At 40.6% G+C, this 14,371-nt stretch overlaps 1 protein-coding gene across 1 annotated transcript in view; it reads right to left on the reverse strand.

Annotated features, from left to right (window-relative positions):
- Window positions 1–14,371, reverse strand: part of QSOX1 (quiescin sulfhydryl oxidase 1) — a 112,105-nt gene that overhangs the window by 73,776 nt on the left and 23,958 nt on the right. The window contains exon 2 of the mRNA XM_060774455.2: window positions 3,046–3,146. Within this exon, the coding sequence (XP_060630438.2) occupies window positions 3,046–3,146 (101 nt within the window). The remainder of the gene's footprint in view (window positions 1–3,045; window positions 3,147–14,371) is intronic.

The following is a 14,371-nucleotide window of genomic DNA, read 5'->3' on the forward strand; positions in this document are numbered from 1 at the left end:
TGCGACCTGTCGGTCTTCAGTCCTGACACCAGGGGCTCCAGATGTTTCCAAGTGAGAGATTATAAAACCTCATGGTGCAGAGAGAGAGATAAAGAGACAAAAAGGCTGAGACTCTGGGACTGAGCTTCATCATAGCCTGGGCCCAGGGGGTCCAGATTCTCAACTTCTCATGAACATTCAAGACCTAGATTCCATTTGCATCATGAACAGAAGATAAATATTTAGATAGTCTCATTGAAAATTATGTTCTTTTAACTTGGGCTGTTTGTAACTTTAATCCAAAGCAATACTTGAAGGATAGCCTTTATGTATAAGATACAATTTTTACTCACGGAGATTGCTTGTTTAGAATATAAGATAATATAAGATACAATTTTTACTCATGTAGATTGCTTGTTTAGAATAAAAGTTTTCCTTTAAAGAGCTCCTCTTTTCCAAGCTCTCTTTAGTTGCCTTTGCTCGGTGTGTAAATGCATGTGCATATAGCATTCTCATCTCCCAAAGGAAAGGGAGGGGAGGTCTCTGCAAGGTCATAGGCGGAGAAAGTGTATATAAGTCATTCAGCAAGTTCGCACTGGGTTATTTGAATCATGTGGGTAAAATCAGTGGATGGTGCAGCTAGATGACTGCAAGAGCCTCTTAAAACACACTTGCAAATGGACATAAAAGCCAGGTTCCCCTGCCTATGTATAGGATTATGTAAAAACACCTGAAAAAGTGGACCAGGCTACTCAAGACCAATAATAATAATAATAATAATAATAATAATAATAATAATAATAAGCTTTATTTGTACCCCGCTCCATCTCCCCGATGGGTACTCGGTGCGGCTTACATGAGTCCAAGCCCAAAACAACAATTACATGAAGAAGAAAAAAACCGAAAACGCAAATAATAAGCAATAATAAGGCAATTACATAAAACAAAAGACAACACAGCAATATAAAATTACAATAAACACAATCCCGGTAACATGGGCGAGCTACATGTAATGGATAAAAGAAAATTGGGTAGAAACAGATTAAAAACTCAGGCGAGATAAACACGAGATAAACAAGGACAGATTATTTGCGGAGGAGAGCTCATTTTAGTGGAGGTCGTGGAGCAAAACTTTCCTATGGGGGGAATGCACTCCAATAACAAAAACCGTTAAACTAAACACTAATATGAGGATGTAGTCGATCTACTCATCAAACGTGCAGCAGAAGAGCCAGGTTTTGAGGTTCTTTTTAAAGGTTTCTAGGGTAGGGGCTTTCCTAATCTCTCCAGGAAGTGAGTTCCAGAGTTGGGGAGCCACAGAGGAAAAGGCTCTCTCCCTTGTACTCACCAAGCGAGTCTGGGGGACTGGTGGGGGTGAAAGAAGGGCCTCCCCAGAAGAACGGAGGGCCCGAGATGGTTCATGAAGAGAGATACGGTCACGAAGGTAGGCAGGTCCCAAATCATTTAGGGCTTTATAGCCTGCACCTTGAATTGGGACCGGAAAATAAATGGCAGCCAGTGGAGCTCCTTAAACAGGGGGGTTGACTGCTCCCTGTAAGTTGCCCCAGTTATTAGTCTGGCTGCTGAACGTTGGACAAGTTGTAATTTCCGGGCCGTCTTCAAGGGTAGAGAGTAATCCAATCTAGAGGTAACTAAGGCATGGACCACCATGGCCAAATCAGACTTCACAAGGTAAGGTCACAGTTGGCGCACAAGTTTTAATTGCGCAAAGGCCCTCCCGGCCACCGCCGACACCTGCGCGTCAAGTGTCAGCGCTGAGTCTAGGAGGACCCCCAATGATGTGGGCTTCCAGGTACGATAAGCAAACCTATTTGCATGTGTGGGTCAAATATGTATTCAACACAGCTATTTTCCCCTAATCTGAACCTACCCGAACCTAGTAGCTTTCATGTCTTCAAGAAAGCAAGAAGAATTCATTTCCATATGTACCAGACCATGGGGCCCAAATTAGGAGCCCAGGCACCTCCCTCAGTTAGGGTGGAGATTAAATACAAGAAGCTTTATTTATGTAACACTTCTTGCGTTTCATCTCCACCCTGACTAAGTGAAGTGTGACTTGCTAGCTACTGATGAGCCCTCAACAAAGCTATTATGATTTTGGAGTTTTGACTTGGTAGTGCTGGAAGGGAAGGATTTTTATACTTGAGATTATGGCTGGGAAAATAGTTGTCATTTTGAAAAGCTTTCTCCCCACTTCCTCTCAGAAAACCAAGACAGAACTATCTAAAAAGGATTGGAGTAAAAAGTTATTAGACTATATTCAAATGGCCAAGCTATCTAATGGGATCCGGGAAGGAAATAATGAAGAGTTCACCAAAGAAATGGAGGCTGGCATTTTAATATTTGGAAAGAAAGACCAATGTTGACTTTAAAGCAGCTGCAAGTGGAATTTACTAAAGTAGTAGGTTTTATTAGATATGGGATTCACACTTAGGGACAGAGGTCATGGATGGTGAGTTCACAGGTGAAAGGAAGGAGAGAAATGATGTGTTATAATGTTGCTATGTACAAATATAGTAAATAAATAAATATCTGTTTTGCTAGTTAATGTAATTTTTGGTTTTGTATGTCAACTTGTATACAATAAAATTTTAAAAATGTGACCCCCCCCCCAAAAAAAACCCCGAAACATACTGTGGGTAGGACAAGCTTCATTTTTGTCTTCTAGAATTGCTGATGAAGTCATACATCAAAAAGGGCAAGACAATAGCTGTTGGGATGGACGTACCATGTGTGAAGTCCACGGCTTTTCTTTCCCTCTCTGGACAGAAAATTCTCTTTTTCTTTCTCCCTCTCAAAGTCACTTCAGTCTTTTTAAAGTCTGTCTCCTCATAGTCCTACTGCTCTTCATGGGGGATGAAAAACATCCCCCTGACAGAATCAACCAGTGACCCAAAACATCAGGTTTACATAGCTGACTATCAAGTTTTCACAGATAGCAAACCAAATATATGATTGGGAAACATGTGCTTTCCAATCATCATGGCATTAAATGTCAGTTCCAACTGAAGTAGAAGAGTCTCCTCCTCCACAATGGAAATATACCTTCAAAGTAGGATAACCAGTGATTCCGAAGTCTGTACATATTTTCTGATTGGACCTTTCGGCACAGTCCAGCACACCCAGCATCACCGCAGGCCTCCAATCTATGAGGGGGAGACAAAGATAAAAAGGGTGATTGTCTCTCTATTCTTTTTATGGACATGTTAGTATAGCGAAGGCCAGCATGAAGTCAGAAGAGAACAGGGACTCTACATAGTATGGCAGCAGGCCAGAAGAACTAAAAGTGATGTTTATGCCAAACTTGGAGAAAAACAGTATACGAATCAAGAAAATAAGATGGGAAATTGTAATAGGGAGTGGTCAAGAAGCATGAGGCCATAGAGTAGAAAGAGGAGAAGAAAAACTGGAAGACACGTGGCACGGAAGAGAGCTTCAAAGAGTCGAGCAACCCAAAAGACCGGAAGGATAAAATTCACATGTTGACTAGAAACGGACACCCACATTTTTGGTTGCTTGCCTCATAGTGCTTGTCACCCAGTATATAACCAACTTATAAAAACTCCATAAGCTGCAACAGCAATTGTCAATGACGTATTACAATAATTGAATACTGAGTCATATAAGGTAAAATTATCTTATTAATAAAGTATATTCATGAAGCATCTTGTAATTTATAGGGAAGGTCTAGAAACCAACACTAATGTAGCAATAACACTAATGTCGCAATTCCCCTAGAATTTCTGAAAATACCTTCAAATAAATTAAAAAACAGAATGTAGTAGTGTTGTAAAACACTACTAGCTTCTGTACCACACCAATCTTACCATAAACATATTGTTTCAGATCTTCATGTAACTTCACTACTCTCAATTAATCAAGATACTATACTGTATTTACCCAGTGCTGTTTAATTGGATGGATGACCAAGTGACCTGCATGGTACTGGAAGGTGCTATGGATCTCAAATTGTGCATGAATGTATGTAGACAAAATTCCCAATCTGACAGTCAGCCAACTGTACAGGTAAGAGCAGCAGTTCTCAGAGTGTGCTCCATAGAGCCCTTGAGGCTCTGCAAACAATACTACGGGGCCCCGCGGTTACCTCTTCCTTCTCCTACCTCCCCCAAGTTTTCTATCCTCTTTCCTGCTCCTTCCTCAACCCCCCCCCCCCCCCGCCTTCCTCACTGCGAAAGACTTTTCCCATTTCCCTCCCACTCTCAGGGGGTGCTTTGATTGTGCTTTTCTTGCATGGCAGAAGGGAGTTGAACTGGATGGTACCTGGAGTTTCTGCTATTACTACTACTGCTACTACTACTACTATTACAAAAGCTGGTTGGCCATCTGTTGGGGGTGCTTTGATTGCCCTTTTCCTGCATGGCAGAAAGTGATTGTACTGGATGCCCCCTGAGGTCTTCCATTAAAATGCTGTTAAGTTTATGTTGGTTAAAATTGTTCTTCATTTTAAATACTGTATTGTTATGTCTTTCTTTTCTTTTCTTGCACTATAAATGAGATTTGTGCAGTGTGCATAAGAATTTGTTCATTTTTTCCCAATTATTTCACATAAACACCCTCCAGTCATTTGCCACTGGCCTGACCCATCTGTCAAATTTTAAAACAGTGCAGCAGAAAGTTTGCCCATGCTTGATACATATACATTATATATAATACAATATATTAATATAATATATAAACATTTATTGGTGTTCCATGAGAAACTTTTGCTTCGAAAAAGGCTCCGCAGCTGAAAATGTTTGAGAACGCCTGGGTTAGAGTATGTTAGGGAACCGGCCAAGGTCTCTGGTTAACCTTAGTCAATTCAAATTAACCTCCCTCCCTCAGAAGACTGTGTTGAAAGTAAAACAGGAAGATCTATATATGTCACTTTCAGTTCCTTGAGAAAACAATAAAATACAAACATAACTAAAACTATTTTAAAAACTTAAGAAAAGGATTCTGCTACATTATGGCAGTACAGAGCAGGAAGCAGCAATTGACCATAACTGCACTTAAGACTTACTTTACCCATCAATAGAGCGGATATCAAGTGGTACCTATAAAGCTCTATATGGTTCTGGCCCAGCTTACTTGTCTGAACGCATCTGCCTCTACGTCCCACTCGTAACCTAAGATCATCCGGGGAGGCTCTGCTCTCGCTTCCACCAACATCGCAAACGCGGCTGGTGGGGACGAGGGACAGGGCCTTCTTGACGGGTGGCCCCCCGCCTGAGGAACGAGCTTCCAAATGAGATACGATTGACCCCATCCCTCCTGGCTTTCAGGAAGAAAATAAAATCGTGGTTGTGGGACCACGCCTTCGGTCAGCAGACATAAAGCAGCACTTTGATTGAAATGGACTGGAAAGACGATTTACATGAAGATACGGTTTTATTGGTAATTAAGATTTTATACTGTTTAATTAATGGCTTATGTATTTTATGTATTTTAATAGTTTGATGGTTTTTGTTTAATGGTTATTGTATTCATTGTTCATGTAACGGCATCAAATTGCTGCCTATGTAAGCCGTCCTGAGTCCCCCTTTCGGGGTAGAGAAGAGACGGGATATAAATACTAGAAATAAATAATAAATAATATTCAAAGGCCACAGGTGCCACTTGGCCCTGTAAAGCTGCTGACTTTGACCTGGGTCTTCAGGCACAAGTTAAGTTGACCTTAGGCGACTCTTCTCAATTTCTAGCCAATCTCCACATTATTCCATTCTATTTGAGACTGGTCGGAAACAATTACATATGCAGGCCCAGTATAAACAAAGCATGCATTTTCAGACTGAGGAGTTCGAAAGTTAAGATGACTTTAGAAAGATCAGCACATTGCAAATCCTTTGGATCAGAGGAAACTCCCAGGCATCACCTTCTCAGAGAACTGCGACTACAGTCAACACACCAGCTGCCCCACCCTTGTGTTTTGGTACCTGCCACCATGAGAAGAGATTACAGCACACAGTAGCCATTGTTAACATACCATTCGGAGCCACTCCTTGCTTTTATCCTATAGGAACAAAGGTGTTCACCCATCTTCGTATTTTGTCAATGATGAAGTAATGCAGTCACAAAAACCATTATGCTCAGGAGGGCAAAACTGACACATGAGTCAGAGGTCAAAATCTCACCCTGCCTAGGTTTGACCTGAATGGTCTTGGTTATGAATCTGCCCTTGGACTCAGTTACTCAATTTATACCATCAGAGGCAGCCCTAGGTAATTTTCAACGGTAAGCAAACAGTATTTTGCCCCCCCCCCCCCCCCCACCAATCACTGATATATATTTTCTGTTCGTTGTGGGAGTTCTGTGTGTCGTATTTGGTTCAATTCCATCATTGGTGGAGTTCAGAATGCTCTTTGGTTGCAGGTGAACTATACATCCCAGTAACTACAACTCACATATGTCAAGGTCTATTTTCCCCCAAGAGCGCCTCAAGAGCGCCCCTGGCAAAATCAACTCTACTGCAATGGCTTACTTTGCATAATGGCTTGAGCCGCCCCTGTAAACCATGTCACTAAACAGAACATACATAGAAAGGTTTTGAAAAGCTACACTGAAAACTTCCCAATTTTATACTCACATATGATGAAAAATGATTAAATCAGGACAAACGTTTATGCTTTATACAATTTCTGTATCTGTATATGCTTTAGAACTTCAGCCTAAAAACTGTGTGAATGATAGATTTGAGATTTATGGAAAATATGTATCTATATGTGAGAAAGCAAACAAAGGGAAGGAATTTCAAGAAACAGCTACATGCCACTCTGCTGACTTCTATCGCCTGTCAGACTCCATCCCACCTTAAATTTCAAGATGTTCCATTGTACTACACAAACTATACGCATAACATCATTTACATGAAGGCTGGTGGCACAGCCATACAAGTTGGGAACATATTCTGTATTCTAAAATGCAGATCACCGGAAAGAGAGACTTTCAAGAAAAACAATAGCAGGCAGGAAACAGTATTTTCCCCATTTTCAATGCTTTTCTGTCACTTGATGTGTTAATTCAACTTGAAATGTCAATTTTCAGATAATTTCTCCCTAACAACTAATTTAAAAAAAAGCATCAATAATGTCTAACCAAAGCTCTAACTTAGATTTCACAGCTGAAATTCAAAAGCTAGTGTAACTTTTTAAGAGCTAATCAAGCTGTCACCCAACACCATGAAAGCTTTCATCTTCGGCAGAATAGATAATCAGGTTATATTGTTAAAACAAACAAGGGACAGGGTAAGAAACAAAAAGATGAATAAAATAGGACATATATTATACCACAGTTGAACTCAAATGATTTTAGGATATTTCTGGGTCCAGAAAAGTACTGGTTTTAATCTATTCAACAGTGGAATATGCTGCCTGGGAAGTTGGTGGAGTCTCCTTTTCTATAGGTTTTTAAGAAGAGGCCTTTTGTTGGAAGTGCTTTGATTGTGTGCTATTGCATTACAAACAGGGTACGACTGGGTAGTCCTTGGGATCTTTTCTAACTACGATTCTGTGTAAAGCCCTATACCAGTTTTTCTCAATCTGGGGGTCGGGACCCCTGGGGGGGGTGACAAGGGGATGTCAGAGGGGTCACCAAAGACCATCAGAAAACACAATATTTTCTGTTGGTCATGGGGGTTTTCTGTGGGAAATTTGGCCCAATTCTATCATTCCTGGGGTTCAGAACGCTCTTTGATTGTTGGTGAACTATACATCCCAGCAGCTACAACTCCCAATTGTCAAGGTCCAATTTCCCCAAACTCCACCGGTATTCACATTGGGGCATATTGAGTATTCATGCCAAGTTTGGTCCAGATTCATCATTGTTTGAGTCCATAATGCTCTCTGGATGTAGGTGAACTACAACTCCAAAACTCAAGGTCCATCAAACCCTTCCAGTATTTTCTGTTGGTCATGGGGGTTTTCTGTGGGAAATTTGGCCCAATTCTATCATTGCTGGGGTTCAGAATGCTCTTTGATTGTTGGTGAACTATAAATCCAGGCAGAGACAACTCCCAAATGTCAAGGTCCAATTTCCCCAAACTCCACCAGCAGGGTCGTAGCCAGAAATTTTTTTTGAAGGGGGGGGGGGGTTGGACCCCTAACAATGGATCTGGACCAAACTTGGCCCACAGACCAACCACGGGCAACTGTGAATACTGGCTGGGTTTGGGGGTGATTGGATTCATGGAATTCACTTCTGTAATATGTAGTGATGGGTGCCAATGTGAATGGCTTTATAAGGCAATTCAGAATGTTTGTGGAGGATTATTAATGGCTACAAGTCAGGAAGCCATGTTTCGTTGTTGGTATCAGCAATGACATTTTCTGTCTGTATTTGGAGAATTTGTATTTATAGTTGTATTATTTCCTTCCTTCTCCATCTTCTTTCTTCCCTCTCTAGACTAAATCCCATGCCTTTGGCATGGCTCTCTGTCATATATTGTTTTATTCTGTAAAGCATCATGTACACTGATAACATAACATTATATAACCACAACATCATCAACAACCCTCTGAATATTAGCTGTAAGAACCAGAAAGTATGGTAATTGCTGCAATTATGGGTTGTGTTATTTTGGCGGGTGTGTGCGTTTTTTACAGAGATCCGTTTGGTCACTGTGGGAAGAGAATGCTGCACTGTCAGTTAATGCTGCACAGCTCTTGTGAATCACTTTGGAGGTATATTTCACTTCTGCAAAGTTATTACACTTGTACATCCACAATTTTGCATATGGGAAGCTCTTCTAAACATCTGGCACCCTATAATAAAGCTAGAAAAAAATGGGTGGATATTATTTAAGATGTGTACTTGTAGCAGTTTGTTGATCGCACCAACAAAGAGTTTTGTAGCACCTTAAAGCCTGACAAATTTGCAACAACTTTTGGGGGGACTCTAGATTCGCTAGCTCATCCTCCTTTGCTTTTCTTTTGAACAAAATTTCTGGCTCTTGTGGGTTTAGAAACATGTTTGAAAATATATAGGCCAAACCCCAACAGAATGAAAAGGCTTTGCCATTTGACTGCAATTCGAAACTGTAACCAAGCTATAGCACACAAACTGATAAAATGTGTACAATACTGCAGGGTTTGCAAAATCTTCTGCAAAAAGCAATTTTTTTCTGTTTAGCTTGCAAAATGCAACTTTCCCCCCTTCATTCTAGGCAAGTGTCTGATTAACTGTTTCAACTAGGGCTAATGTTTGGAATTCAATTAGGACTAACAATTGGAATTTGATAATTCCTAAAGTATTTCCTCACAGATTCTGTTACACTTTCAAAAGCTTAATTGTGATAATAAAAGACAGATATCTAAAGAAATTCTGAGGAATGGTTAGTATTACTTAGGATAATAATAATAATAATAATAATAATAATACTTTATTTGTACCCCGCTACCAGCTCCCCAAGGGACTCGGTGCGGCTTGCATGAGGCCGAGCCCGAATACAACAATACAAGCAATAACAACAACAGTACAAGCAATTAAAATAAAAACATAGACCATAAAATATACAACATTATCAATAAGACAACATGCAATTAAAAACAGTGGGAAGGCCAAACGTAAAGTTAAAATGGAAATAATGCTGGAACATGGACGAAAAGGTGATAGTGGCGTTTGTGGAAGGGCATACGAGCAGACCTAAAAATGTAAAGTGCTTTAGAGGACAAAGTGCTATGGGATCATTATTCCGGGAAGGCACACACATACCATTAAAGGTGTTTACAATGCATATTTAGACAGCTTGGTGAAAGAGATCAGAGGAAGAATGAAAGGACAAAAAGTGTCTGTCTTTCTAAAAACATTCTCATATTTCATATAGACTACACAGACTGGTGTTCTATACCAGTAGGAGATAATATTGACCTCTGTCTTGGCCACTGATTTAACTGGGGAAATTATCTCCTTGCAAATCAGGAATAATCACAAGGGCTTCCTTCTGATGAGAAGGATTTTCAAATTCCATTCCACTTGTTCTTGAAATTTTCATGTAATTTATGTTATTCTGAATATATCATTTAATTTCTACCTCCATAGACAATCTTTGACATGAGGGGTACAGGAAAATAGTGAAACTAGGCTCATAAGATCATTCCCAACAATGATGTGTTGTCATGAGCTATCTCTCTGATAACCCAAAATATTTGAAAATGTTTTACAAAACGTCCAATCTTGGTATAGATAAAAACTGCCAGAGATTATGTTATAGCAACACACCCACCTGAAAAGGGTTCAAATGACAGGAGATTCTACTTGAACATTAGGAAGAACTTCCTGACCATAAGAGCTGCTCAATAGTGGAACTCTCTGCCCCGGAGTCTAGGAGCTGCTCATTCTTTGGAGGCTTTTAAACAGGCTGGGTGGCTATCTGTTGAGGGTGCTTTGATTGTGCTTTTCCTGCATGGCAGGGAGTTAGACCGGATGGCCTATGTGGTCTCTTCCAGCACTGTGATTCTATGAAAGTTTGGAGTCACTGGGCAGATGTTGCTTTGAAACAGTGCTGGTGAAGGCCTGCATCTGAAAATTTACCCCAACTCCACCGCATGCAAATAACCGGCACCCAGGACTTTTGGGTGAAGATCCCTTCCCAAAAAGGGGCTACTGGAGAATGAGTACTAAACTTGAATAAAATTTCCAAGTCTTCCTCAGAGACATAAACATAGTATTTGCCTAGTTAAGGCAACATCATTCTGCAAGAATAGCCTCTTTGACCAGCTTTTCTAAGTTTTGTGCTGTCACCTTCCTTCCCACCCATTATCATTGTCATATCTGTGCTATGCTGGAATTATGGAAAGGAATGTATGGTTTATACGTATAGCAAAAAGTGAAAAGTCATTCAAGTTTGGAAAAAGCCAAAGGTGGTCGAAGAAATCATATGCTACCAAATTTTACTGAATGCTTGATATTGGGTGTAATCCACAGAGAAGAATATATGAATTAAAACCCATTGTCTGGAGGTCTGAAAACACTGCACATCAAAATCTGACCACTCAATTTTTCCAAGGGGAATATATTTGCAGGAAAAAAATAGATTTCAATTTTTCTGTTTACAATCCCAAAAACGCTTATCCCTCTCCCTTCAAGCATGCACATCACTGACAGGAACAGAATTCACAAAAACTTTACCTTCTGATATGCTTAATTGTATACATTGTCCTCAAATGCCACCTCTAACAACAATCATAAGCTTGTAGGCTATTATTATTATTATTATTATTATTATTATTATTAACTTTATTTATACCTCGCAAAATCTCCCGAAGGACTCGATGCGGCTTACAAAGGCCAAGGCCGCAACAAACAACAACATACAAATATAACAGTGACAGTAAAACTCATAAGCAAATAATAAAACATCAAGCAAAGACAATAAAACACTAAAAACAATGACACATGATGCATTTAAAATCTAAAAAGCCGGGCCAAATGTAATGGACAAAATTTAAAAGTGCTGAACTTGACAGGAGGTATGTAGAGGTTTTTTGGAGGTAGGTGCAATGTGCAGACAATCCTAATCTCTAACAAAGTGCATTTGGGATATGATGCCAGGAGTTTCCTAATCTGGAAAGGCACACTGGAACAGCCAGGTCTTCAGGCTCTTCCTAAAGATTGCCAATGTTGGGGCTTGTCTGATGTCCTTGGGGAGAGAGTTCCAGAGTTGGGGGGCCACCACAGAGAAGGCCCTGTCCCTCATCCCCACCAAACGCGCTTGCGACGCAGGTGGGATCGTGAGCAGGGCCTCTCCAGATGATCGAAGGGAACATGTGGGTTCATATATGGAGATGCGGTCATGCAGGTAGGCGGGTCCCAAAACGTTTAGGGCTTTGTAGGTGAGCACCTGCACCGTGAATTGGGACCGGAAGATGAACGGCAGCCAATGGAACTCCTTAAACAGGAGGGTTGACCTCTCTCTGTAAGGAGCACCAGTTAACAGCCTGGCCGCCGACCGTTGGACCAGTTGGAATTTCTGAGCCGTTTTCAAGGGCAGCCCCACGTAGAGTGCATTATAGTAGTCCAATCTAGAGGTGACCAAGGCATGGACCACCCCGGACAGATCAGCCTTTACGAGGTATGGTCGAAGTTGGTGCACGAGTCTCAATGATCTAGAATATCTGAAGTATCTTTTACAACAGCTGTATAATACAAGGCAATACTATTATCCCAGTAATGAAGATGAAGAAAGTCAGGTTAAAGAGAACATCAGCTTGCTTTAGACCATTTAGTTACTTTGTGGCCAACTTGAGATTCATTTTGATAAATTTCCCAGTTTATGCTCCTGTTTGCTCATAAACTATCCTCAATAGCTGATAGGTCAAACTCCTAGACTAGGGCTTTCTCAACTGAACTTTCAAAGAAACTCGAATGAAACCATTCAACTGAGAAATGCCCTGGACCTGCTATTCCTGTCTTCCCAGTGAAAAGTTCATGAGTGGGCAGCTTCATGCCAAGACAATCTGCAGTACTTCCGTCTCCTTCTGTCCCAGAAATCAGGCTCACCATGAACTTCACTTAATCCCACAAAGCTTAGGTCAGAATTTCATTTAGAAGCAAAAACTGGCAGACAAGGGAAAATATAGAGCGGGGGCAAAACTAATTGAACAATGAACAATCTCTCTGTGTCCCTCTCTCTCTCTGTGCACCACATAATCAGAGATCAAGGCTATGGTGGAAAAGACAACCAGCCGTGATCAATATGCTTTATTTCTTGCTGCCCATCTCCAATAACTTCATTTCAGTCTAGAACCTGAGGCTGAATAGTCTTCACAGACAGAAGAGTGACACAGAGGAAGAGCTCTCTTTTCCCTCACAAGTGGCATTGTTTCAATGTAGGACACAGACATTTTGGCTTATGCTTACACACCGCACTGGAAACTCCTACAATCATAATCCGCAAGCAAAACAAGGAAATTTGCAAGTGCTGCCAAACAAAACAAACAGCTGAACACCCATAAAAAAGGGATTTGCCAGATTTCAGGCACAAGACGGTCATCATTCCACATGAATGAGAAAACAAACTGTCCCCTCCAGAGAGATTTGGGGGAATGTCACTCAGTCCTCTTGAAGATTAGGCACAGCTCCTGGGTAGGAATTGACAACAACGAATGCTATGAACCCAGGTTATACAATCAGCAGAATAAAACCTAGCATATTAATGAGATACAGTTTTATATATTTGACAGATCTTTCCTCCAAGTGACATACATGGGCTTTTCCTATTTTATCCCCAAGACAAACCCATAAGCTTGGTCACGTTGAGTTATGCTCATTGGTCAAAGTTAATCCAGTGAACATTTGAACTATGTGAAGGAGTGACTCCTGGTCTCCTATATTCGCTATATTAAACAGCCTCTCTAGGGATGGGGTGGGATGAGCTATGTAATACTGGCACCAGTAACAACCATGACTCCTCTAGTGTAAATATTAAAAACCTGACAATTAAAGCAGCATATTCAACAACACAGCTGTAACTCAAACCTCTGTTGATCTCATTTTTGCAAATTCTATTTTGTTCTTGTTATAGATGTGTGGATTTTTTTTCTATTTGGCTTTTCTGTCATTGATAAAGCTGAAGAAAACTAGGAGGTGACCCTGTATTCAAGTTGTCTTCAAAGACTCAGAATTTGAGAAGACATGTCTCAGGTCTTGAATCAAGTCAGGCCACTCATCACTTGTCTCCAAATAGGGGCCGACATCTTGGAAGTTCCCAGAATCACAGACATGTTCTTAAACACAGCTTGTAGGAAACATATGCTTTGGGATTAGCAAAATATAGTGAAGTTGTTGTTGTTGTTTTGTCTTGTCAGGAGCAACTTGAGAAACTGCAAGTCGCTTCTGGTGTGAGAGAATTGGCCGTCTGCAAGGACGTTGCCCAGGGGACGCCCAGATGTTTTGATGTTTTATCATCCTTCTAGTGGGCTTCTCTCATGTCCCCGCATGGGGAGCTGGAGCGGATAGAGGGAGCTCATCTGCACTCTCCCCGGATTCTAACCTGCAACCTGTCAGTCTTCAGTCCTACCGGCACAGGGGTTTAACCCACTGCGCCACCGGGAGCTCCTCACAGCGAAGTCTTAAAAGAACTATGGGTCAAATTTAAAAATAAGTGCAAAATTTGAAGTATGGCTGAATAATAAGAAAACAAAAATAATGAGAGCATATTATTTACTTAACTTTAACAAGGATTTTTAAAAGGCTTTGGAAAAGTTAAAAGATTTCCTATACGTTGACTCAGATATTAATTGAGTAGGTTAAAATCAGAAAATAACCTAAGAGTTAGAAAGGCAGACACAAAAGAATTAGATAAGGTCCTCAAGAGTAATAATATATTATTAAATATCAAATCAAGGAATAACTTAAGAGTCAGAAAGGCAGCCAT

This window comes from Anolis sagrei, chromosome 4 (genome assembly GCF_037176765.1).
Source record: "Anolis sagrei isolate rAnoSag1 chromosome 4, rAnoSag1.mat, whole genome shotgun sequence".
Lineage (NCBI taxonomy): Eukaryota > Metazoa > Chordata > Lepidosauria > Squamata > Dactyloidae > Anolis > Anolis sagrei.